This window comes from Triturus cristatus, chromosome 4_1 (genome assembly GCF_964204655.1).
Source record: "Triturus cristatus chromosome 4_1, aTriCri1.1, whole genome shotgun sequence".
NCBI classification, from domain to species: domain Eukaryota; kingdom Metazoa; phylum Chordata; class Amphibia; order Caudata; family Salamandridae; genus Triturus; species Triturus cristatus.
The window spans coordinates 1336057648-1336084495 of NC_140585.1; the positions used below are offsets into that span (position 1 = coordinate 1336057648).

General features: G+C 46.9%; 1 protein-coding gene across 11 annotated transcripts in view; it reads right to left on the reverse strand.

The window, feature by feature from the left end:
* The window catches only part of PDE4DIP (phosphodiesterase 4D interacting protein), a 1321554-nt gene that overhangs the window by 751191 nt on the left and 543515 nt on the right, over positions 1 to 26848 (reverse strand). For 9 of the 11 annotated variants that reach the window (XM_085654823.1, XM_085654822.1, XM_085654821.1 and 6 more), the window contains one exon: positions 26354 to 26548. The exons of the other annotated variants lie outside the window; for them this stretch is intronic. In XM_085654823.1, the coding sequence (XP_085510949.1) occupies positions 26354 to 26548 (195 nt within the window). The remainder of the gene's footprint in view (positions 1 to 26353; positions 26549 to 26848) is intronic. 11 annotated transcript variants of the gene reach the window in all.

The window sequence follows — 26848 nt, forward strand, 5'->3', positions numbered from 1 at the left end:
GCAAATGGTTTTTTCCCTGGTGCTGTACTTGGTATTTGTTTCTGGGAGTTTGGGATGGCTTTGGCGTGTTGGGGTTGCTAAAGTGGGTGGGGGGTGATGGGGTGGGGGGTATTGCACGGAGGTTCGTTTCTGTGCCTACATATTGTTGCTATCCGACTGGATATTACCCATATGTTCTTGTTCACATCTTGGATGCAGGTAGATTCCTTTTTCCACATACATTGCTCTTCGTATGCAAAGTAATGGTTTGACAGTTTCTTTCCTCACTTGGAACTTGCGAGAGCTTAACACGCCCCAAAAAATGAGTCAAGTGATAGCTCATTTAGAACGCCATAGAATTAACATCGCCCTCCTGCAGGAAACACATCTGACAAAACATACAGACACGTTAGTTGGGGCTCGCTGGGCTGGTTACCATCTGGCCTCCTCCTATAGCCGGGAAGTCCTCTCATTAGTGAGAAAGGCCTTTCTTTTACAGCATATCACACTTATGTCGACTCTGCAGGTCGATATGCCATGGTACACGGGACGCTGGCAGGCAAGCTGATCACCATTGTGAATTCATATGGTCCTAACATAGATGACCCTGGTTTATTTGAGAGCCTTCTCGCGGTTTTGTGCAATTGGCCAGACGCAGCAATGCTCTGGGGGGGCGACCTTAACACTCACCTAGACCCCAGCAAAGATAAATCTAGTGGTAGAGAGGGGCACTCCCCAGATGCAGCTCGCGTAATCGGCAGCGGGATGGCAGAATTTGGATTACTTGATTTATGGCGACATAGACATACAGAGACACTTGAGGGCACACACATTTCCAGAGCACATGGCAGCTGGTCTCGTCTTGATCACTGGTTGGTAGGCGAGTAAGTGGCGGGCTGGGTGGTGTGGGTGGAGCATCTGCCACGCACACTCTCAGATCATTGTCCTGTTCAGCTCACTATTGCCATCCCTCAGCAGATTCCCCGGGCCTTCACGTGGCATTTCCGTCCTGAGGCACTGTTGGACCCCCTTTATTTAGAAACTATTCGTGAAGCCATTGTCTAATACTTTGCTCAGAATAAGGGATCTGTCGATAGTGCCGGGGTATTGTGGGAGGGGTTTAAAGCTACTATTCGGGGTGCTTGTATCAGTACATCTGCTGCCATTTTAAAGGATTTAAGGGACCAAATATCCAAAGTGGAATCCACACTGTCCAGCCTTTTACGTGACTATGCGCGTGCACCATGTGATGCAACTTTAGCGTAAATTAAAGAAGCTATACTTGAACACACTAAACTAGCAGACGAAGAGCTCCGATACATATCGAAGCGTGCTGTGGCTCGCTTGTATGGAGAGGGTGGGAGACCAGGGCATCACTTGGCCACAAAGATTAAACATCGCATGCATCACAACGTCATTACTAAGATCACGGATGCGGCTGGGCACGACCATTTCAGCATCACAGACATACTGAGCAGTTCAGACAAACGTACACGAAACTGTACACATCGCAGTGTGATACAGCTACTGAGGAACTAGATGACTATTTGTCACAGGTAGCACTTGCTTGGTTGTCGGAGGGACAGAGAGAGTATCTCAGTCAACCTATCACAGCTGAAGACATTTGCATGGCAATAGCCTCTCTCCCGAATAATAAAGCGCCTGACCCGGACGGATTTCCACCTGAATTTTATAAGGAATATGCTGAGGCGCTCACCCCCTTCCTGACAGAAATGTATGCAGAGGCATAAGACTTCGGTATACTCCCCCCTTACCTTCGCGAGGCTCTCATTATTACCCTCTTGAAAAAAGATAATGATGTGGAACAGCAGAAGGAGCCTTACGCATGAACTGTGGATCAGGGATCTGATATACTGCAGGGAGGACTTAATCTTATATGCAGAAGAGTTGCCTGTGAAATCCCGTCTGAATGACATTTGGGAGCCTTTACTGATTTATTTACGCACAGATGATTCGCCTCCTACCCCAGTTACTGTGACTCCGTAAACAACGATCAGAATTAATGTATGGGATGTATGATAATTGTAACTGTATGGAATCTGCCCTATATTTGTAAGATATGGCCATGGGGATTGTGAATGTGATGTATTCGTTTTTATTTTTGACATTTGACATTATTCTTCTTTGTAACAGGTGTGAATTGTATGAGAATATATGAAAAGCCACAATAAAAATAAAAAATGGAAAAATGTTTTTGCCCGCAGCATTTATATAACATATCAATTGCTGAAGCCTGGGACATTGCCTTACTTCTGCACGGACTAATATGATCACTATTAGAACAGTTGTTATAAAGAATCCTTCCCAAATATGGGTACAGCTTCATCACCTCCAGCTTGTCTACCCCTAAAGACCAGTGCAAATCTTTCCTAACCCCATCACCCGCAGGAGCGAATGGCCATAACTTTGCTCTTAGTGATGCTTATTTTTAGGAAATGTTTATCAGCGTAGTTGCTTAACTCTGAGAGACACCCCTGTAAACCGATCAGCACTAAATCTAACAAAATGGCACCATTCGAGTACAGAAGACAACCAAAATTAATTGTTCCAAGTTTTGGAGGGTCCCCTTTACAATATCCAACTCTGCTAGGCACGTTATGGGTATAAAGGGGAAAAAAGAACAGGCGCTAATAAGCTGCCTTGCTTCAGCCCACTGTGGGTTTCTAGTTTACTAGACAACCCTTGGTTCCCTCCCATCAGGACCTGGAACCAAGCAGAGGCGTGCAGGGCAACAACTAGCCTAATCAGGTATATACTGCCACTGAGTAAAATAGTTAATCCTCCACTAGCATGACATTTTACGCTGGACTTTGCTGCACAAGCGAAAACAAAATAATATTCATTATTAAAATCTGAACATATCCAGGTTTCCTGGACACAAACTATCATTCGTTCATGTTGCATGTAACTTTTTTCTTAAATTTGGACTGCCGTAGGCCTGCCATATTCCAGGAGATAATTTTACTCAAGGGGTTATTTCTGCAACATCAGTTTCATATTTTCTTTGGAGGCATTCAATGTACCTGCCACTCAACTCCAGGGGACCAAATTCATCTCCCTTTCCTGGTTCCCTAGCCATTTGGTCCTCATATCCCACAATTTTGATCACCCTTTTCCCTAAGACTCTACCAACAGAGACTAAGATAGTCTTCGGACTTAAAACCCCCCTGATATTATGAAGAACGCTAGAGGGACCCTCAAAGCCCGCCGTATGGGTATCTAACTGAGAACCCTCAGTCACATTATACAGGAAGGCATCAATGCCCTTTTTCCTAAAGTGATCAACATTAGCCACACTTAACAAAACAACAACCCTAGAGCTGAATGTTACACTGGAACTTGGGAGTTTACTTCGAGAGTCCAGGAGCACCCAATCCATGTCTTTACTTGATACCAGGCACAAATCCTCAATGTCTGATAAAAGATGCAGGATGACACTTCTATTCAGTAGGTCCATTTCCATATAAAACAGGGAAACACAAATCAAGGTCCTTTGACTGTATTGTTTTTCTGACTAGGCCATACCCCTGATGTACGGATTTGTCTTGGGGGAAAAAACAGGGAGCCTCCCTATTTAGAATCCTCCTATGTTTAAGATCAGCCAGTACAGGGAAAGAATCCACACAAGAGAGGTTTGGAGGGAATCCCTTCGAAGTCCACACTGCTTCTTCGGAAGCTTCAATAACTTTGATATCTGAGCTCAATGATCCTATCCCTCATCCTTCGTGGTTCCCATACTCCATCCACCACAGTTATTAGGGGCGGTTACTTCCGTATCCATGAGCTCCTTCTCCTGCTCATAACTAACTGGAGTTAGCGCCTCTACTGTAACCAAACAAGAGGGCAGATTAATTACTTCTGGGGGCAACGACTCCTGACCTGGAAGAGGCCAGGCCTTCGATAAATCATTTCCTTTTTCATGGGGGGGGGGGAATGACTGGATCAGACTCTTCAGGGATGTTAGAAAACCTCAGTTTTTTAGGCATACGCTTCATAATACGCCAAATCCTTTTCTTTTTCTCCTTCCAGGATTTTGGCCCAATGCAACTCGGGCTAGAGGATCCCATTTCAGGAATGACACTATCATGTTTATGGCTTTGTGATTTAACACTCGAATGATCATTTTGAGAAACTACAACAGGAGTAATAGGGCCCCCTTTTTTATCGAGAAAATGGGTAGAGGATTCTCAAGTACAGATACAATTTCATTTGCCCTTTGGGGGGCCTGGCTTTTATCCCCAAATACAAGGTCTTGAAAGGAAGAACAGGGCGTCTTAACACTTTCCTTACAGTTATCATTGGATTGCCAAGAGGTAGCGCCTCCCCAATCATCAGAACACCCCACTTGGACTCCCATTCCAACCACCTGCTTATTCCCCACTATATTAGTCTGCGTAGCCTGAGATCTCATTTCAGCGTACCTTTCTTTCTTTCCTAGCTGTAAACTAGAGGAGGTGAGGTGCTGTGCCCCCTTAGAATGGGGGACAACACATCAAGCAGATGATCAGAATTAGCAAATTGATTTGTCAAAGAAGGTCAAAATTGAGGAAAGAATCTTCTCTAAAGAGAGTAAAATAGTAGAGTGGACCCACCCCCACCCATACTAGCGATTTCCAAATTTGATAGCTGAAGGAGGGCTTGACACCCAGTACCTATAGAAAGATCGCAATTCAATCAATCAATCAATCATAGTATTTGTAAAGCGCACTACTTACCCGTGAGGGTCTCAAGGCGCTGAGGGTGTGGGTGCTGCTACTGGCCAGGTCTGAAGGAGTCTTCTGAAGGTCAGCAGGTCTTGGGTCTGCCGTAGGTGGGTGGAGAGGGTGTTCCAGGTCTTGGCGGCGAGGTGGGAGAACGATCTGCCGCCGGAGGTTGCTCTTTGGATGCGGGGGACTGCGGCAAGGGCGAGCCCGGTGGAGCGGAGCTGGTGGGTGGGGGTGTAGAAGCTGAGTTGTCTGTTGAGGTCCGCTGGTCCGCTGTTGTGAAGTGCTTTGTGTGCGTGGGTGAGGAGCCTGAAGGTTATCCTCTTGTTGACGGAGAGCCAGTGCAGGTCTATCAGGTGGGGTGTGATGTGGCTGCGGCGGGGGATGTCGAGGATCAGACGTGCGGAGGCGTTCTGGATGCGTTGCAGCCATCTCAGGAGTTTGGCCGAGGCTCCTGCGTAGAGTGCGTTTCCGTAGTCCAACCTGCTGCTGACGAGGGCCTGGGTGACTGTTCTTCTCGTTGTGGTGGGGATTCATTTGTAGATCCTGTGGAGCATGCGGAGGGTGTTGAAGCAGGAGGAGGAGACATTGCTGACCTGCTTAGTCATGGAGAGGGTAGAGTCGAGGATGACCCCTAGGTTTCGTGTGTGGTCGGTGGGTGTTGGAGCTGTTCCCAGTGCGGACGGCCACCAGGAGTCGTCCCAGGCCGAAGGGGTTGATCCGAGGATGAGGACCTCCGTCTTGTCCAAGTTCAGCTTCAACCGGCTGTTCCTCATCCATTCGGCGACGGCCTTCATTCCTTCGTGTAAGTTGGTTTCGGCGGTGTGGGGGTCTTTGGTGAGCGAGAGGATCAGTTGGGTGTCATCAGCGTAGGAGATAATGTTGAGGTCGTGCTGTCGGGCGACGTGGGCGAGAGGTGCCATGTAGATGTTGAACAGCATTGGGCTGAGGGATGAGCCCTCGGGTACGCCGCAGATGATGTTGGTGGCCTCGGAGCGGAAGGGGGGAGATGGAAGCTCTGTGTTTTGCCGTAGAGGAAGAAGGTGGTCCAGTCAAAGGCTTTCTCTTGGATCCCGGCGTCGTGGAGGCGTCCTCGTAGTGCACGGTTGCAGACCTTGTCGAAGGCGGCTGACAGGTCCAGGAGGATGAGAGCCGCTGTTTATCCGTTATCCAGCAGGATCCTGATGTCATTGGTGGCGGGGATGAGGGCGGTTTCTGTGCTGTGGTTGCTGCGGTACCCGGACTGGGATGGGTCCAGGATGCTGTTCTCCTCGAGGTAGCAGGTCAGTTGTTTGTTGACGGTTTTCTCGATGACCTTCGCCGGGAACGGGAGCAGGGAGATGGGTCGGAAGTTCTTGAGGTCCTTGGGGTCCGCCTTGGGTTTCTTGAGTAAGGCGTTGATCTCGGCGTGCTTCCAGCTTTCCGGGAAGTTTGCTGTCTCGAAGGAGATGTTGATTACTTTCCGGAGATGGGGTGCAATGGTTGTGCTGGCTTTGTTGAAGATGTGGTGTGGGCATGGGTCTGACGGTGATCCGGAGTGGATGGTGTTCATGATCTTGCAGGTTTCGTCGTCGTTGATGTTGGTCCAGGAGAGCAGGCGGTTGGTGCGGGTGGTGGTCGAGGGGGTGGAGGTCTCAGTGGTTGTCGGGGTGGTCGTGGCATTGACGCTGTCGTGGATGTTGGTGATCTTGCGTTGGAAGAAGGTGGCCAGCGAGTTGCACAGGTCTTGTGAGGGTGGGATGTCGTTGATGTTGGAGCTGGGGTTGGCGAGTTCCTTCACGAAGTTGAAGAGCTCTTTGCTGTTGTGTGTGTTGTTGTCTAGGCGGTCTTTGAATGAGCCCTAATGAGGTGATAATGTTTGCGGGTGGCGTTCTTGTGGGCTGCGTAGTTGTCCGGTGTTCGTTCGCGGAGCCAGTTTTTCTCCAGTTTTCGGCATGTCCATTTGGAGGCCTGGAGGTCTTCGGTGAACCAGCTGGCTTTCTTGCTGGAGTGACTGTAGGAGGGTTTCTTGAGTGGGGCGAGGGTCTTGGCGCAGTCGTGGATCCATTGTCTGAGGTTGCGGGCGGCTATATCGGGGTCGGTGGAGTCGGCAGGTGGGCTCTGGGCGAGGGTGGTGGTTAGCTGGTCATCGGTGACTTTGCTCCAGCCGCGGCAAGGCATCTGTTGGGTGCGGTGGGCTTCCTGAAGGTGAAGTGGATGCAGCGATGGTCGGTCCAGTGGAGTTCGATGGTGTGGCTGAAGGAGACTTGGGGGCTTGCAGAGAAGTTGGGGTCGAGCGTGTGGCCGGCGGCGTGGGTGGGTGTTGTGACGAGTTGTTTGAGTCCGAGGTTGGTGAGGTTGTCAATCAGGGTGGTGGAGTTGGTGTCGTTGTTGTTCTCGAGGTGGAAATTCAGGTCCCCGAGGAGGATGTAATCCGTGGAGGCGAGGGCGTGTGTGATGATGAAGTCAGCGATGGAGTCGCTGAACTGTGGTTGGGGTCCGGGGGGTCTGTAGACGAGGGTGATGTTGGGGTCGGTGTGGATCTGGAAGTGCAGGTGTTCAGCGGTGCTGAGGGTGTCGTCGGTGACGGCCGAGACTCTGAGGGTGTTCCTTCTACTCCGTTGGTGCGATCCCTACGGGTGATCTTGTAGCCTTCCGGGATGGCTATGGCGATGTCGGGTGCTGAGGTGTGGTTCAGCCAGGTCTCCGTCAGGAAGGCGACGTCTGGGGAGGTAGAGTCAAGTAGGTCCCAGAGTTGTTTGCGGGCGCAGCGGGTGTAAGGAGGATGCATCTGAGGTAGTTGGGGTCTTTCCTGGGCGGTGGTTTGACGGGACGGATGCTGGTGAAGCTGCAGTTCCGGCAGGTGAAGGGTCCTTGGGTGCGCTTCGGGGTGGCCTTGTAGCAGGTGTGTTCTCGTCCGGGGTTGAGTGCGTGGAGGGTGCTGGCATCGTAGCGGAGTCGGGCATCGTGGCATATGAGGGGGCCAGGGGTTCTGGTGCTGGGCGCGGTCCAGGCGCGGATGGGCTTGCCATAGGTGCACTTACGGCGCGCCAGTGGCGTGCCCGCTGCGCACAGCCACGCAGCGGCCGACATATAAGGGGAGGTGTGAGGGAGGAGCAGGTGGGAGCGGGGCGGCAAGTGGGCGAGCGAGGGGGCGGGGCCGCAGGGAAGCAGCGGCGGGAACGGGGTACAGAGGAAAAAGGGGGGCAACAAGTAAAACAGCAATGGGGAAAAAGAGGCAATAATCAGGCAACAAATAAAACAATATAAGACAGGCACAAAAAAGAGCAAGACAAGTCACGGGGAGCGGTGAACTTATGGCAGCGTCAGCAGCAGCAAGGGGAGAGGCACGGACACACAGGTGGTGCTGTGCAGCGTGGGGAGCTGCCTGACCTGCAAGCAGAGGTTCAGATGTTCAATTAAGCTTAGAAGGACGACCCTCAAAGAAGGAGTACTGCTATATAGAGCTGGTAATGAGGGACGACTAGGAGGGCAGTCTAAAGGTGGACTCAAGACCATATCAGAGACAACAGTGGACTTTAAATTAGCTTCCATAACTTGATTTTTCTCCATGAGAGTTGCAATCTCCGGTAAGGAGTAGTCCTCCAATACATCAGGGTCACCACTATGCACATCACAGTAAAGTTCACCATGAATCATGCGAGAGTCCTCTTTCAAGGATGGAAACATTGCTAACTTGTTTGCAACGTTTTGCAGGGCTCTTAGGCACAGACACAGGCAGAGAGACCATCTTGATATCCACAGAATTAGACTCTATATTAGTCTCAGCAACAGTGTTTACTACTTCAATGTCTATTTCTTCCACCACTTCTGCAGCTTCTCCTAATTCCCCCGAGGGACACAACTCGAAAAGCTGACTTTAGGGAAGCGGCTACACTGGGTTCTGTATGATCCGACACAGAACTGCTCCCTGAGAAACAACCATAACTAACGGCAACTCATCTTCCTTGCTTACGCCTGCAGACTTCACCAGCTCCTTGTTGTTTCCTGCACTTCTCCCCTTTTTTGAAAACAAAGACAACACAGAGGGGTGGGACTTCAGAAGAGACAAATGGACTTGGGGCTTTTTGCGACGGATGGTTTATAACAGTTTAGGGGTGCAAATGTGAGAAGCAATAGGACCAATAGAGCCTCAGGCAGCAATTGTACGACCAAAACACAGACACCTAGAAGGTCTCTTCCAACCTTCCAACCTCCTTGTAAGAATTTCTCTTCAACTTGTCCAGCTTATCCACAGATGCATGCTTGGCGAAAATGCCACTTACACCTGACACCGGCTTTTCCTTCTCCTCCTCTCTGCAGCAGCAGGTCTTTTCAACAACTCCATCAATTCAAATTAACTTTTACTAAAAGGTGAAGGTGAAGATAAAGACACACAAGGAGCACACAGAGAGGCACCTGTGAATTTCGACCTGCCTCAGCTGACCACGATAGATCATCCGGCAGTTCCTCCACCGCTTCCTCGCTCCTTTCACCACGTCCCTCTGCACGGGCGCAAAAAACAGAGGCAAACCAAGAAAAGTAAAGACACCAACCTGTACCACCAGGGCAGTCTCTCTGGGTCTGAATCAGGAAGGCGCAATTCGCTCTGCCTAGGTCTCCTGTGTCCTCTAAAGTGCCTGGGTCTATGCAGGCTACTGAGGCAAAGGAGAAGCGACGAAAAAGGCCGATTGCACCCGGAGAAAACAGCAAGGGTTAAACGGTGAGCAGCTTAGGATGGACCCTATGTGAGAAGTTGGCCTGGTATATGCTGTCCACTAATTAAAGTGGGCACCTTGCACCAGTCCAAATGATCCTTATAATGTATGAGGTCAAAGGTAACCTTTAGAAAGCTATCCTAGTGGTAGCTGTGGAGAGCAGCCTTCAGGCTTAATCTTGAAGGAATGTAAAGCAGCTTGTTTTACCAGAATATCACCTTCTATATTGACTAAATGAAGGGAGAACCACACAGTAGTTTATATAAAAATATGTATGTATCAATATAACACTCTCTAGTATCCTCTACATGAGGATAGAACACCAAGCACACAATACGAGATCATTAGAACAGTTGTAAGTAGCACAATACACTGTGGGCTCCAGGGGGAGACCAAACCATATACTGAAACAGTGGTATAACAATCACAACTTGAGTCAAGACAAGGTCTAGAGCACGTAGAATCGCTGGGACCCCAAGGAACCACCCAAGGCGAGTAGATAGGGACCCAACCGAGGACAGGTGCAGTGTGATAACACAACCGTGGGCTTGGTACAATTCTATGGGGAAGCCACGGTAAAGGTTTTAAAGCTTAAGGACCCTTCTAGGAGGACTTCGAGCAAACCGTTTGGAACTTAAGTGGTTGGAGCGCCACCAAACCCGTGGATACCGTAGTTACCTATCCCAAAGGAGCCAGGTGCATAGGTCTGGAGTAGTGTCGGAAATCGCCATCTTTCTCAATGAAGGGCTGTGAAGAAGTACTGCTGTCGTGAAGGTGAAACGGGTCCGGTGGAATCCAAGCCTGAATTCTGGAGGGAAGGAACCTGAATGCAGAGGGGACAGATTCTGGGTCACTTCAGAGTGACCAGGGGCTTGGTAGACGAATGCCCACCTATGTCGGGTGCTTCAGATGCGAAGAAGGGATGCTTGACGCTGCAGCCCCTAGGACCAGGAGGCAAAGGTGAGCTGTGCCACGAAGGATTTCGAGTGCTGAGGGGTCGGTGTCCGGCTGGAGCACCAACAAGCCTTGGCAAAAGTAACCCACGCAGGGAGGGCAAGCAGGTGCCGGTGTGGACCAGCAAGGTCCAGGGGACTCACCAAGCAATGGAGAGTCAGGGCACGTCTGGAACAACCTGGAAAGCCCAACAGAAATCAAGATGACCCTCGGGAGGACCCACAGGCCAAATGACTAGGAGTTGCGAGGGGATCTCAAGCCAGATTGCAAAGTACCAGCCCACGGAGTACTTGGTGTTCTTTGGTGCAAATACTGCTCAGGGTCAGGACTACACGGAGTCCAATGCACAAGCGCGGGAATTGCCAACAAGCATATGCAACTGCAAAAGAACGCGGTGCACAGGGGTTTGGGTTATGCAGGCCCCACGAGGGATACTGGCCTCAAACTTGCTGAGAGGGCAGATCGACCTCAGGGACCTTCAGAGTCCGCAGGAGCTCAGGAGCAGCAGACCAGTGAGTTGCGTTATGGTACCTGCAAACACAGGGGAGTGACTCCTTCACTCCAAGGGAGGATCTTCAGTTGTCCTTAGTGCACCACAGGTTCTGCATGGAGCCTGAATGGAGCAAGGGCACAGACAAAGCTTTGGATGGAAAGGGGGACGAAGTCTGGCCCAGTCGAGGTCCAGCGAAGTCCAGAGTATCCAGATGGTCGAAGGTCAGTGGTTTCTTCTTGTAGAATCTTGTCCACGTAAAATCTAAAGTCTTACAGCCAGGTAAGCCCTTTTGTACCCACTGGAGGAGGTTGGACTGATTCGGGGGACCCTCCTAGGGGAGGGTCAGGACAGAGGGGTGGTTACACCCATGTCCTTTGTCCAGTTTCGCGCCAGATCAGGAGCCAATGGCTCCCAGAACTGGTTTGAGCTGGACTATGCACAGGGACACCAAATGTCCCTTAAGTGCAGACTTTTAGGCACTCTCAGAGTGCACCCACCCAGCCCTCATACACTAAATCCTGTCTGGGAGGTGGTCACACCTCCCTGTGACAGGATGCCTATTGTGCTGCCTTCCTATGCTGGAGCTTGTCTCAGCCAGGAGGGCAGAAATGTGTCTCTGGTCAGCAGCATCCATTTTGTGCTGACTGGGTCGAAAAGGCTGGCACCGGATAGACCAGCGACCCCACGAAGCTCGCTTCAGAAGGGTAGAATCATACCTTCCATACCGGTTACAGGTGTGGAGATATGATTCCAAGGTGCTTGATACCAAACACGATATGTTTCTAAGCAGCCGTTTTCAAGACAGCATGTACCACGAGGTCATAATACACCTCTACCTTTATGTCCGGCTGAGTCACAGACAACCTGGGAGAATTGTCTCCGAAGGCTGCCGAGAGGCTCTGCTCATGCAGGGGCACCCTCTCAATAAAAACCCAGCACCCTGCCTTCAGGATTGATAAGGCCGGCTTTAGGGGTGACTTATAGATGTAAGTGTAGTGACCTATAGACATAGTGCACCTATATATAAAGTAAGTGGTGCAAGCACCAGTCTTACTCAGGTTGCAGTAGCAGACCTGTAGTTCCACTTTGCATGGCCTCTCATGGGTGGCATAATACATGCTTCAGCCCATGGGAGGCCTCTGGGGTACCTATGCCCTGGGTACATGGGTACCATATATTAGGGACTGATAAGGGTACCCCAGTATCCAATCTGAAGTGTACCAAAGTACATAGATGACAATTTAAGGGAGGAAGCAGATAGACCGGGGTCCTGATTAGCAGGATCCCAGCCAGACTAGTCAAAAACAGTGAGACATCAAGCAAAAAGTGGGGGTAACAATAAGAAGCAGATCCTACTTTCCTACACCCTATACTATTTAGTGGTGCGAGCGGAGCACACCGGGGCTCTAGCCAGGCCGCCTCTGCAGGACCTCCAGTGCACACACTCAGCAGCGTCTGGCTACATCTGCCTCACTCGAAGCCCCTTTAAATCTTCAGAGCTAAGCTGATGCCAATGCCCCTTTCCACCCTGGGCACAGGGCTACATTCAGTTTCGGCAGCACCACGCCTGCCTTGTAGGTACCGGAGTTGGCCTTGCCATCTGGGGGCTAAGGGCTGCAAATGCAACTTTGCATTGCGGCTCCGCTAGTCTGTGGCTCGTTTCTCTAGTTAACGTAACTTGCATTTAATTTTTATCTAAGCTGTGCGTTACATTACACGGAGTTGCCTGAAGGTGAAAGACGGAAAATAGTTACAGAATATGTAAAAGAAAAGTAAAGATTGCATTAATAACCACATATGTATAAGGAGTTTTTTTCCACACCTAGGAACAACTACAGAAAAGCTCTGACGTAGTAGTGATTTGCATTTTCTGTTGAGGATCGTAAAACCTGGAAGGCAGATATTTTCTGGGTTTTTTTGCTTACAATACGAGGACCCATGCCTTAAAGACTTTTGTAGACGGATGTCAATATTTTGAAACTGATCTTGGTTTTCACAGTTTACCTATAAATTGATTTCCTTTAAAAAAAAAGCCTTGGTCCATTTTTAGGAGTTAAGCCACATTGAAGCATTATGTAACAGCTGAAGTTGAGCAAGGGGCAATTCAAAAGCAAACCATGAAAGCCAATGGCAAGCCGTGTGAAAGTTTATTAGGTCCCCTACAATTTTGTAGGATTCCAAACAAACATAGCAACATGTTTTACAAAGCTGGCAAAGCTTGATGCAACAATCCTTGGTTAAATCATTGATTTGGTTCACACAAAAGTTCTAAAAGAACAAGTAACTTATCTTCGTTAACGCCTAATCTGGTAGAGACTATCTAGCTGAAGATAATTTTCCTTAGAATTATCCCAAGGCATCAGACAATTTTTTTCATGAGCAGTGCCCCTGCGCATGGGTGGGTGGCACCGTTTGGCTCAGCATGGCATCGTCAGCATCGTACATGCAGGAAGTGATGTGCACGGTGCCTTTATAGGCACCACCCAGGCACGCTGTCAGTTTTGTTTTCACGACTTTGCATGTCAGAAGTGCAAAGTCACAATGAACACTAACCACTGGTGTGTGGCACCAGGACCCTGAAAGAGGGAACAGCACTGTACCTATAATCTGTTCTCACAGAAGGGAAGATGGTTGGGTTGGTAAAGAATCAGAGGTTAGATGGAGTCTCTACCAGAGAAGGCCACCCAGAATGGTGTTGTGCAGTCAAGGTAGAACCACGCCGCTATTGTAGGGTCCAGCCGGTGGAGTCTATCCTCTTCCTTACAGGGATGAGGCAGAGCATAAAAGGTAGGCTAGGTGATGGATTGACCTACATGGAAAGGGGTAACCGCCTTCGTCAAGAGGATGCTAAAGTCCATCTTGTCTGGGAGCCAAGACAAGTATGGAGGCTGAGGAGACCACGTCTGCAGTTCACTGACCCTCCGGGCAGATGTTATTGCTAACAGAAAGGCCACCTAGATGGTGAAAAGCTTAAGAGGGCAGGTATGAAGTGGCTCAAACAAAGCGCCCATTAGAAAGGTAAGAACCAGGTTAAGGTCCCATTGAGGCATAACAAAGGGAGTAGGAGCAAAGGTGATGCAAATCTTTAAGAAACCAATTTACAATAGGGGTCTTGAAAAGGGAGGGCTGATCTGGCAGTAACAGAAAAGCAGAGATAGTACATAAGGGGTCAACCTGTTCGGTTTTAAACCTTGCCACAAACTTGCTCCAACAGCAAGTGTATACTGTTTTGGTGGAGGGACGCTGAGCTGTCAAAATACCATCAAAGACTTCAGGGGGAAAATCAACAGCTGTCAACTGTTGCTGCTCAATCTCTACACATGAAGGTGGAGCCAGGTTGTGAACCCTCCCATGCTGCTGTGACAGAAGATCCTCCCGAAGGGACAGCCTGAACGGAGGACCAATGGACAGGCTCAAGAGCTCGGGATACCAGACTCTCCGAGCCCAGTCCAGAGCCACAAGGATGACTTGGGCCTGGTCGTTCCCGATCTTCTTGAGAACTATGGGCAGGAGTGGTATCGACGGAAAGACGTAAATGGGCCTGAGCTCCACTCAAGATGAAGAGTCTCAGAGAGAGAGGAGCCTTGGAAACTTCAACACACAGAAGTGCTGACAGCGAACAGATCTAACTAAGGCTTTCCCAGTGCTGAAAGGGACCTTGTACCACCGCCGGTTGGAGATGCCTTTCATGGTCCGCTGGGAATAGTCGGTTGAGTTTGTCTACTCTAGCGTTAGGATAGTCTGGCAGGTGTTGACCATGGAAATGCCCTTATGTTCCAGCCATGTCCAGAGACACGAGGCCTCTTGGCAGAGGGTCCACGACCCCATCCTGTCCTGTTTGTTGCAGTACCACATGGCAGTGGTGCTGTCCATGAACACCTGCACTAGCCTTCTCTTGATGAAGAGTAGACAGGATTTCAATGCCAAGTGGATTGCAAAGAGCGCCAACAGGTTGATGTGGAGTTCGGATTCCGCCGGGGACCAGAGTCCTCCGATTTCCACCTTTCCCAGATGGGTGCCCCATCCTAGGAGTGACACATCTGTCACTAACATCAGATCTAGTTGAGATAGGGAGAGGATTCTACTGCTAACCCAATGGCAGTCTATCAGCCACCACTGTAGATCTTTTGCAGTGCCCTCCGAGATCTGGACCATGTTGGAGAGATTCCCCCGGTGCTGGGCCCACTGGAACTACAGGCCCAACTGGCAAGTGTCACTAACAGGATGCAGGAGTCCATGAGGCCCAGCAGCCTTAGTGAGACTCACTGAAACCAAGGATAGAGGCTGAAAAATCTGTATCATAGCCTGAATATCCCAAACTCGCTGTTTGGGAGGATAAGCACTAAACTGAACCTCCAATGAACTGGAGCATCTGGGAAGGGATTAAGTGTGACTTTGGCAGGTTGATAGTGAACCCCCAGCGAGTGCAGGGGTCCTACTTAGTCTGGAGGTGGGAGACCTTCTGAGGCGAGCCCTCCTTCAACAGCCAGTAATCCAGATAGGGATAAACTGGCACCCAGGATCTCCCAAGATGAGCTGCAACCAGTGCTATCACCTTAATGTACACTCAAGGGGCGCTGGTAAGGCCAAAGGGGAGCACCCCAAACTGAAAGTACTTGTGGCCTACCATGAATTGTAGGTAACGTCTGAGGGCAGGCAGGACGGGAATGTGGAAGTATGCGTCCTGCAAGTCCAATGTACCATCTAGTCTCCCGGATCCAAGGCAGACAGGACTTGAGCAAATGTAAGCATTTACAATTTCTCCTTCTTCAGTAAGAAATTAACAGGGCACAGGTCTTGGATAGGATGAAGGCTCTCATCCTTTTTGGGCACCAGAAAGAAGCAGGAATAACCACAACCTACTTCTGATGCCAGATCCCTCAGCCAGGAGAGCCGCCACTTCTTGGTGAAGCAAAGAGATGTGGTCCTTCATCAGCCTGTTGCAAGTGGGTGGCATGGGTGGAGGGGTAGTCATTAAAGAGAAGATGAGGCCCTTTCAGACTATCTGGAGAACCCAGGGGTCGAATGTTAACAACCTCCATTGGTGCAGGTGATGGCGTATCCTGCCGCCCATTGGAAGACCATGATGGTCGGAGAACAAACTAAAAAGACTGGGAAACTGCGGTGTGCCGACCTCTGGGTACATGACCCTCGAGGTCTGTGGGTACCGTATTCTCGGTCACTGTACTGCCCGATTTTCCCGGCCTTCCCGTGTTAAGGGAGGCCTAATGTGACTTCAGTCTCTTTCCATTCAAGTCTAAGGGTTAGAGTAGTGTATAGAGCCTATTTATTAGGCACTTCAACATGATCCTGTGTTCTTCCCCATAGATCAGGGTTTGCATACATATCCTAGGGGATAGATCCGTTAGCCTTGAGGATAATTTGCCCTATAGTGAGGTTATTTCATAGAGCTGTGTTGAATTCAGGCCTGGTAGGCCTTAAACGGGAGAGATGTTATTCCTCCACCGATGTTAGTCATGTTTATTGAATGTATAATAGACTGAAGTCAAGGGTGGAATGTACTGCCCGATTTTCCCGGCCTTCCCGTGTTAAGGGAGGCCTAATGTGACTTCAGTCTCTTTCCATTCAAGTCTAAGGGTTAGAGTAGTGTATAGAGCCTATTTATTAGGCACTTCAACATGATCCTGTGTTCTTCCCCATAGATCAGGGTTTGCATACATATCCTAGGGGATAGATTCGTTAGCATTAGGGGTAATATGTTCTGTAGTAAGGGTATCTAATGGAGCTGTGCTGCATTCAGGCCTGGTAGGCCTTAAACGGGAGAGACTCCATCTTTCCTCCTGCTCTGGCAGCAACAATAAGTGTACACAAATAGAGTGTCACAGAGTCACAAAACACTATTTTTCACCCTTAGAGTTCAATGCATGCATTGTTTTCTCTTTTTCCCTTTCGTTTACAGGTACGTTCGCATCAATAAGTTCTAAATAAATTTTGCTTTTTACCTTGTTTTATAGGCTTCACCCCTGGAAGCACCATATGAAGTGAAGTGTGGCCTTTGCCACACTCACGCTGTGGTAGTATCTTACCAACACATGGTAAGAACGGAGCCCTCACCTATACTTCGGTCCTGAAGAATGCCGCGGACCCGACAGGGCCTTTTTTGGCAGAAACATGTTGACCACACATAGGACGGTTAGGGGACATTAAAACCCTATATACCGTCACACATATTTTTAATATCATATAGTTGTCATTCACATTAAAATCACTTCTGACCACTATAATGATTTTTAACCTCACTCACAATCTCACGGGCCCCCACTTAACCATTTAGCAAGTGCATCCTTGTCGTCAAGTGTATGCCCGCCCTCTATCAAACGAAGGTTTTAGAGGGCGAGGACTGGTCAATGATGAAGCATGACACCAGGTGGTGTGTGAGACCAGTCCATAACTTTTTGTGAGATGCCCACACTTACGACGTTCCTGTAACTCGTTTTGGGTTATCACACTAGGAGCGGCTTCTTGTGGTAAACAGTTGTAGTGGAGGCTGCCAGCTCCTAGAACCCCTATGCCTCTAGTTCCCTCCTCCACAGATCCAGTGGAGACTTTGTGTGTGCTACCTTTCGTACAGCTGATGGCTGTGGGAACACATTAAGGGGTAACTGTCCCAGTACAAGGGATATATTCTGTTATACAGATCTTTGTAAACAGAAAAATCACTATAGCCACGTTTGGCTCTAGAAACTGTCCTTTCAAATTAAGGACAGACCTAAGGATTATCCTTAACATCACCCTAATCACCAAACATGGATACCGAACTTTCATTCGGGGAAGAGGTCCTGGCGGAGATCTTAAACACACCATCCCTGTTAGCAGAGACAATAGTGACACAAACAGTGCAGAATTCAGACGAGTGGGTAGCACTATCCTCAAAGAAAAAAGAACAAATCCGCACAGCCCTGCATGGGGCGTTTATGACTGAATACCTCCGAAAAAATACAGCACCCAGGGGATTGATTGTCACTAACGAACCCAGATTATTCCTTAATAATAAAGAATTTAGAACCAATTGGTCCAGCATCGCGTGGAAATGCACGAAAGATTGGTTAATTCTCATCATCAACACTGCGAGACAACTAGCAGATGCTCTCCTGGTCGAGATCCAACAAAGTGAAAGCAAACTAAAAACTACAGTGCAACTCTCACTTTTCAAAAAGAAACTAGAAGAAATTAACAAAGACCACTCAGAGTATAAGGAATACCTAACACAATCCAAGCTGACTAAATTGAAAAAAGATGTGCAAAAATTTAGCAAAGAAACAGTCTACCCATATGTGACAGATGAACATTACAACAAACCAATCCCACAACAATCAGGGAGGAAACAACGCTTCCGTCCGACGCCCCAAAACTGGACATTTAGCTCTGGAGAAGAGAGGAGCGACACCAGTAGCGACGAAGGCTCGGGACCACACTATGTCAAACCGCCCGGATACCAACCCATGATGCAGGCTCCTCCACAACAACCACCCCAACCACCCCCCTTCGGCTTTTGGCAACAGCCGTATTTTCCACCAGGCTTTGGTTACCATCCAGGCCCACCGCCTTTTTTATTCCAGGGCAGAGGCAGAGGGCGGGGGAGACAAAAAAGAAGAAATACAAGGGTCCAGTGGGAAGACCAACAACCGCCGCAAGGAGTAACAACCAGGAGCAGAGGGAGAACGGAGATGCCCTCAACAAGCAGGGATTAACCAACATCGTTAATATCAGCACATACACCCTAACACCTGATGAAGAAACCATCCTAAACAAAGGTTTAGGTTTCGTTCCGACCCCTAAAAATGATCCTTTCACTCTTAATGTGGAATTGGCCCAGTTTTTTCGTAAACTTAAGCTCCGAGACTTCTTCGGAGACACGCCAGAAATGGAGGAAGATAAAAGAAAATCCACAGGGTTGCGCAAAAAGTCTACCTTCCAACCACCCAACCAGAGCATCTCGTGCCAAATATTAACATTTGAACGAGCAGTGTTGAATGATATAGAAAATCTTGATCACCTCAACACTAAAGGGTTTAATAACCTTTCAGGGAAGGAACGGACGGCTTTACTGGCACTGAAAAACAACCAGGATATCGTCATCAAACCGGCGGATAAGGGGGGCGCGACTGTTCTGATGGACCTCGCGATGTACCGAGATGAGTGCATGAGACTGCTAGCAGACACAAACAGCTACGCTATACATCAAAGGGACCTCACGGGCCCAATTATGATCAAAATCAAGAGCATGGTGGAGGAAGCTCTAGGTCACGATTGGATCACGAAACACGAAGCGGAGTTCTTAATCAATGATGAACCGAGGATGCCGCGCTTCTACATCTTACCCAAGATCCACAAGGGACGCATGCCACCACCAGGCAGACCAATCGTCTCTGGCATCGGATCAGTTTTAGAACCTTTGTCCCAATTTTGCGATTGGTTCCTACGGCCCATTGTCAAGGAAACACAATCATACCTTAAGGACACAAAAGACGTCCTATGCCTCCTAAGAGACCTGGAGATTGATACCACAAGTGACTGGCTTATAACCATGGACATTGAAGCCCTGTACACCAGCATTCCGCAACGACGAACATTGGAGGTGGTAGAAAACATCATCTTAAACAGGGAGTGGGATTATGTTACCCCCCAACATTTTATCATGGAATGTGCAGAGCTGGCACTCACAGAAAACTTCTTCGAATTCGAACAGGTCATTTACCACCAAATAACAGGCACTTCGATGGGGAGCACATTTGCTCCCAGCCTGGCCTGTATGTATGTCCAACAGTTTGAAGATGATTTCATCAATAATGCAGCCAATCCATTCAGAAATCACATAAAGATCTGGAAACGTTACATAGATGACGTCTTGATTGTATGGAATGGAACAGAAGAGAACGCCACGGCCTTCGTCCAGTGGGTGAATCGTCAAGATAGCCATCTAAAATTCACTCACACTATCAAGAAGAACCACGCCATCTTCTTGGATCTAGACATAACACTCACAAGTGAGGGGATCATAACTAAAGTTCATAACAAACCCACCGACAAAAATAGCTTACTCCTCTATGAGAGCTACCATCCTAAAGCCCTAAAACAGAACTTACCAGTGGGCCAGTTCCTCCGTATTAGGAGAAACTGCTCCGAGAAAGAGACTTACACTGAACAAGCGGAACAACTTGAGAAAAAACTGGTTGAACGCCATTATCCGAGGAAGCTAGTGAAAAAAGCTAACAAAAGAGCCAGAAACAACCCAAGGGAGGCGCTTCTGGAAAACGTGGAAAAGGAGAAAACCAACAGACCGGTCTGCGTCACTACTTTCACCCCAATCTCAAATTCAGTCCAGAAGATCATCCAAAAAAGATGGCACATACTTAACAGCACAGGAAAACATTGGGAACCACCACTGTTCGCGTACAAACGGAATAAGAATCTCAGAGACGAACTAGTACATGCCCAGATGAACACACATGAGAATACAGACCAACTAAGACTCTGGGATCAGCCACCAGTGGTTGGCCATTTTTCTTGTGGCGGTTGCCAGTCGTGCAATCTTACTAAGAACACTAAATCAGTGGACATTGGAACCAACAGACCGTGGCAACTGAAATCTTTTAGCAACTGCAACACGGATAATGTGATATATCTACTGACATGCCCTTGCCAACTTCAATATGTAGGAATGACTACGAGGAAAGTGAGAATTCGTATCAATGAGCACCGCAGCACAATCAGGTGCAAAAAAACTAACACCAAGCTAACACGACACTTTACTGAGAAAAATCACACAGATACAGACCTACAGTGGACTATCCTAGAGGTGATGAAGAAAACGAAGTTTGACCTCACGAGGGCTCTTCATGTGAGGGAACAACGTTGGGTGTACCGCCTACGCTCTCATGAGAGAGGTCTCAATGATGACATCCCTTGGCTGCAGCTAACTAATTGAAGCAAGGAGATAATACTGACAGTAGAACTACTATATGCAATGTTTCTCCTCATTCTCCGTGCGCCCCAATACTAACATTCTCTATATTTACCTAATACACAAAATGACCCTACAATTAATAGCCATTATGCAAACTTTTTCTGCATGCCTATAACGTGCCCCCTCCCCCACAACTATCATTTTTTTGAACAGGGATTTGGGAGTTTTGTGAATTTATCCTCTTTTTTTTAAAAAAACTATTGCTTTATACATGCGCTATTTTGTTCAATTTAATGAGGGCATGTAAAAAGATGTTAAGGGATTATGCATCTTGCACATGTTTACTGCATGCCACCTTACGGGCCATTTTTTTTCATTTTTTTCATTTTTTCCCCCGTTTTTTCCGCCTTTTCATTCTGGGAATCGGGGAACTTGTCTTTACAGCAGTGCTGTACACATGGACTACCAGGGTATTTCGACCTTTCTTTTGGCGTAAGGTTTTTAAGATAATGCATCTCCGTTTTAATTAAATATGATTGCAGAGCATTATATATCTTTGGTTCAATCTGATGCGGTCACCGTCACAGAGCAAATCCCCTTTTTTCCGAATCAACACCAGCCAGGTTGCAGCACGCCCTAACAACGGCGTCTTCCGACCACGGCTTCCTCATTGGACGGAATATACACACCCCCGGGCTCTTCAATGAGCCTACGTCACCGCCTATTACAATGCGCCTACCTCTCGATAAAACAAACCAGGCTTCAGCGCGCACTCAGAACGGCAATCTCCCCGCATCCGATTGGACGCTACACACACACCCCTCAGCTCGCTACCAATGAGCTCCCCCGTCTTTTTTACACGCGCACTCCACCATTCGGACTCCAGGCGCGGTGCCCTCTAGACACCGGGAACCCAGCACCTGTTTCAGACCCCGATCTAATTAATTCAATCTGACAGCGCATTTAAGGCGGCGCCCGCTATCTCCAGTCCTCGTTACCGGGAGGCTGGAGCGGACGCGTAGGACACAGGCACATTCTGCCACTTGTTACAGTAAGGGTGTGAATGATGTGAATGATGTGAATGACGAAACGGCATGCGTGTGTATCATTACCTTGGTATTATTACCTTGCTATTTATAAGCTGGCTTTCTTTCAGTGTCCGTTTCAAGATGATATGGGACTCGCTTGCATTGTGAACTATCATTATGTCTGTGTGACGATACCATCCTTTGTTAACATTAAGTAAGCACTAGGCTGAGTGTTTTCTTCCTACAGAATTAACATAACAGTGGATCTCCACAAGCCAACGAATGCCATAAGACGGTGTGGGATTCGCTTGCATTGCATTGTTGAACCATCATTATGTCTGTGTGACGATACCATCTATTTTTAAACATGGATTAAGTACTAGGCTGTGTGTTTTCTTCCTACAGAAGTAAAATAACAGTGGATCTCCACAAGTCCCTCCCTCCCCCCTTGGAACAAGTTGCCCAACCGATTAGGGTAAGTTTGGTAGCAGTAATCACTGCTCCCAGGCTGCAATTGCTCACAATAAGTGTACACAAATAGAGTGTCACAGAGTCACAAAACACTATTTTTCACCCTTAGAGTTCAATGCATGCATTGTTTTCTCTTTTTCCCTTTCGTTTACAGGTACGTTCGCATCAATAAGTTCTAAATAAATTTTGCTTTTTACCTTGTTTTATAGGCTTCACCCCTGGAAGCACCATATGAAGTGAAGTGTGGCCTTTGCCACACTCACGCTGTGGTAGTATCTTACCAACACATGGTAAGAACGGAGCCCTCACCTATACTTTGGTCCTGAAGAATGCCGCGGACCCGACAGGGCCTTTTTTGGCAGAAACATGTTGACCACACATAGGACGGTTAGGGGACATTAAAACCCTATATACCGTCACACATATTTTTAATATCATATAGTTGTCATTCACATTAAAATCACTTCTGACCACTATAATGATTTTTAACCTCACTCACAATCTCACGGGCCCCCACTTAACCATTTAGCAAGTGCATCCTTGTCGTCAAGTGTATGCCCGCCCTCTATCAAACGAAGGTTTTAGAGGGCGAGGACTGGTCAATGATGAAGCATGACACCAGGTGGTGTGTGAGACCAGTCCATAACTTTTTGTGAGATGCCCACACTTACGACGTTCCTGTAACTCGTTTTGGGTTATCACACTAGGAGCGGCTTCTTGTGGTAAACAGTGGATAATAATGTCTGTATGTCCCGTATGTCCTAGATGGATCTGTTGCATTCTCTAGTACCTTGCAGTATGGGGACTATAGGTGTTCCTTTCTCTTCAAAAAAACCTGTGTAGTTTCACTTTATGAATAAACTTGAACAGTTTGATATGTAGATCAGTGAAGTTAGGTAGAGACGTAGGCACAAAACCCAGAGCTTTGCTCAGTATTTTAATTTGAAGGACATTAAGCTGGAGATCTGAAAGATTGACAACTACAACATTGTCACAGGGTACATAAAGATCACTTGTATAATGCATATGTGTTCATTCTTCTGGTTGCGTGTGGCTGACTTCTTGGTCATCCCTTCTTTCTCTCTTGTTTTTTTTCCTAGTTCTGTTCTGCCCCCTTCTGGGTTTTTGTGTAAGTGTCTTGTCTCTTTTGGGACTGCTTGTTCCCTCTGCGATACCTCTCAAATTCTAATAAAAAAGACGATTTATTAATAGGGGTAGTGGTATGTTGTCCTACAGAATTGGATGATCCCCCACTTATAACACTGGACACACTAGACATATCCGATTCACTCATAGAAGTAGATTGCCCCAAAGCAGTACTAACAATATCACGGGGTTTCTCTGACACATTCATCCTAACATTATCAAACATATGCGTACATGAAAAGACTCTGCCATTCCTATAGTCATTATCGTTCCTCCGTACTGGCGCACTTTTTTTCCCTTGATGTACAGTTGATGACTCTGTAAGACTTCCTTGAGAACCCTATAGTTCTTTTCTGTAACTTCTGGCAGATTAGCATCCCTGATCTCTTCCTCTAGCACCCTTATTTCTTTTAAAAGGTTTTCCCTTTAGCGTCCCTCATCAATATGTGCATCATACCGAAAGAAGAAGCCACTAGTAATTCTTCCCATTCCTTGAGGAGGCTTATCAAGGTCAGAGTCAGTACCTTTTCTGCTCATAACTATGTGGGATCACGCTAATTGATATTAAATGACTCTTCCCAACCTACCTACCAGGTCCATCTTTTTCAATTTCCCAATTGGCTTAGCAATTACAATGTCAGTGACGCAATTTCTCCAATGCAATATATTGTGGCATTTTGGGTCATCTATACTTATAGATATATACATTTAGCTAGACTCCTCTTTACGACAGGTTTCCATTTTTCCTCAACTCATTTACTTTTTAGTGTCATCATACTGCGTCGCACTCGATCTTTAATTTTTCCATTTTACCCCTTATTCCAGGTATTTGCAATTTTTGGTGTGTATAAAGTACTTGTTGCTCCATTTTGATGGTTGTTTCAGATGCACTAGCCAAAATAGCTCCCTTGAATAAGTATTCACGTACTCCTTTTGGGTGAAGACTAGTACTTCTTTCTAGTGTCATCACGTTTACTTCTCATTTGCTTCACACAATATTCTATGCGTCTTCTTTGGGGCCTCGAGCACAGAGGTAACAGACTTGTTTGAACTTTAATGTGACTATCTCTCTATTTACCTGAATCTGAACAAAGGCTTTTAGGTTCACATGGGTGTTTTCTTGTACACTTTGTGGTGACGGTATCTTACAGTCACCAATGATATCCCTTTGTCATTGTCATTATTACATCGGGGTAAGACCATGTAATTATAATTTTGTAGCCTTGAGAAAGTCTTTGACAAAACATGTGTCGGCTGCCTCTCTGTATTTGGTTATCAAGAAGAGACACTAAGAATGTACAACATTGTGGAAGGAATAAACCACACAGAATTCAATCACAACTTCGTCTCATCACTTTATTGAACAGACTTTAATTACTGTGGACTTCTCGGAGTGTTTCAGTATTGTTCTTAAATAATTATACACCGAACAGGGAATCTCCTGTTCTGGCCTTTGCACTCCAAGTTGTTCGTTGCCCATACCAAGGGAGCACCAAACCTTACTGTATTGCTTGATTCTCAGACTGAATTTCCTGAGACGTTTGTACAAGCTACAAATGTGCAGACATTTTTGCATAGCCAGCTCATATTTGTGTATAAAATAATTTCCTAACTTCCGTACTTGGAGGCATTAAGATAGTTTGCTCACTGAGTGTTAACTGAAGATTGGTGTTGGGGTAATACTTTTTCTACAAGATACATTAAGGTTAATATGAGGCTAAACACAAAATGTGTTAATTACAAAAAAGTTGAAGAGAAGGTTAGGATCTCATCTGGGAGGTATGTGTGTGTGATCCATTGTGGAACAAACCTAGTTAAAAGTGATGGAAGTATAGTTGAAAGGAGAAACAAGTCTTTTATCTATCTAGCAACACTGAGATGACTGCCAGTTAAATGGATTAGAGGACGTGAAAAACAAAATTGGAGCTCTTTACTCTGAGCAGCAATGACGTTTTTCTGAAAAGATGCTTGCAACACTTGGTGGCCTCTGTGACATAAAAGTACAATGTTGATTATGAAACGCCTGATTGAGACGCACAAAAGAATGTGGTAAATGAAGTAAATTCAGAGGTTTGACTGGAGACAAACAGGGCATATTGGAACTCATTGTTTTCCACAAAGGTGTATATACAATCCTGGTTCAGATAGTACTCTGTAATTCAGAAGATGGGGCTGGATAAGCAGATGAGGCTGATACACCAAAAAACATGTTGACACCATATTGGGTTCCAATAAAATACAGGAATTTGGATCTTGCACAGTAAGATTATTGCTGGAGAGGTGGGTGAAGTAGAGCGATTGTTTAATGCATTATTTTCCTATTCTGTCATGAGGCCTCTTTGGAAAGGATATTTTCTAATAATCAACCCAGTATGTGGTTGGAATCTTCGGGTTTGTTGATGGGTTATTGTTTTCAATGCCACTCTCCATGTTAAAGAAATAAGAGGAGACTTTGGAATGTGAAGGCATTCATGGGAGTAAACGAGCTAATTCAAAGGGAGTGGGAAAAAAGCAAAGGTGCATGAGTTGAATTCAAAGAAGAAATGCTCAAATGTTCTTCAATGGAGAGCCTGTTCAATAAAACACTAGGATACTTTGAAATTTCAAAGTTATGTGGGCAAACTCCCCAGACTATCTTCTCCAAGCGAGTACACATAGTAAAGTGACTTTAGGATATTAAGATCAATTTCCCTTCTACCATTTTCCCATACTCTTTTAGCTTTCTTTTTATTACTGTAAAATTTGTTTTGCAGTTAGGTTCACATTTAAAGTATTATGATACTTTAAATGTTCATAAAATATTTAAAAAGGAAAAAGGGGCTTTAATAGAGTGAACTAGAAAATGTATCATGGAAAGCTTCGAAATTTGCAGGAAGGTAAGTTTTAGGATTAACACATCTTTGAAGGGAATGGGAGAAGGAGCAGGCACTTACTTCAGCTGCGAGATCCCTAGAGCTCACAGTTTTAAGAAGCTCTTGAAATTCCTTCTCGTGCTCAACAGCTTGATGGTTTCTCTCTCTCAGAATGTCCTGAAGCATCTTTTCCTTGCTCTGCAGACAGAGCTGCAGCTTTCCCACCATTTCATTGTTTTCTAGGGGGGTCTGGCTTAGCCAGCTTGTCACTATATTCTAGAGAAAGTGAGAAAAACAAATCACAGAACAGCAAAGGAAAGAGCAGTGTAGAAGCCCAAGCAAAGGGCAAGGGCTACTAAAGGATGCTTTAAAATAATTCTGCTATGTTTGCAAATAATAAAGTGATAAAAGTTTAAACATCTAACTACTACAAGGTGTAGCTGATCCACAAATGCATTAAGAGGAAATGTCCCAGGTTACCAGTGCACATACTATACACACAAACACACCCACATACCAATTATTTTCTCACAACCAAAACCTAGAGCCCCATGCTTCTCTGAAGGAAAACTTGCT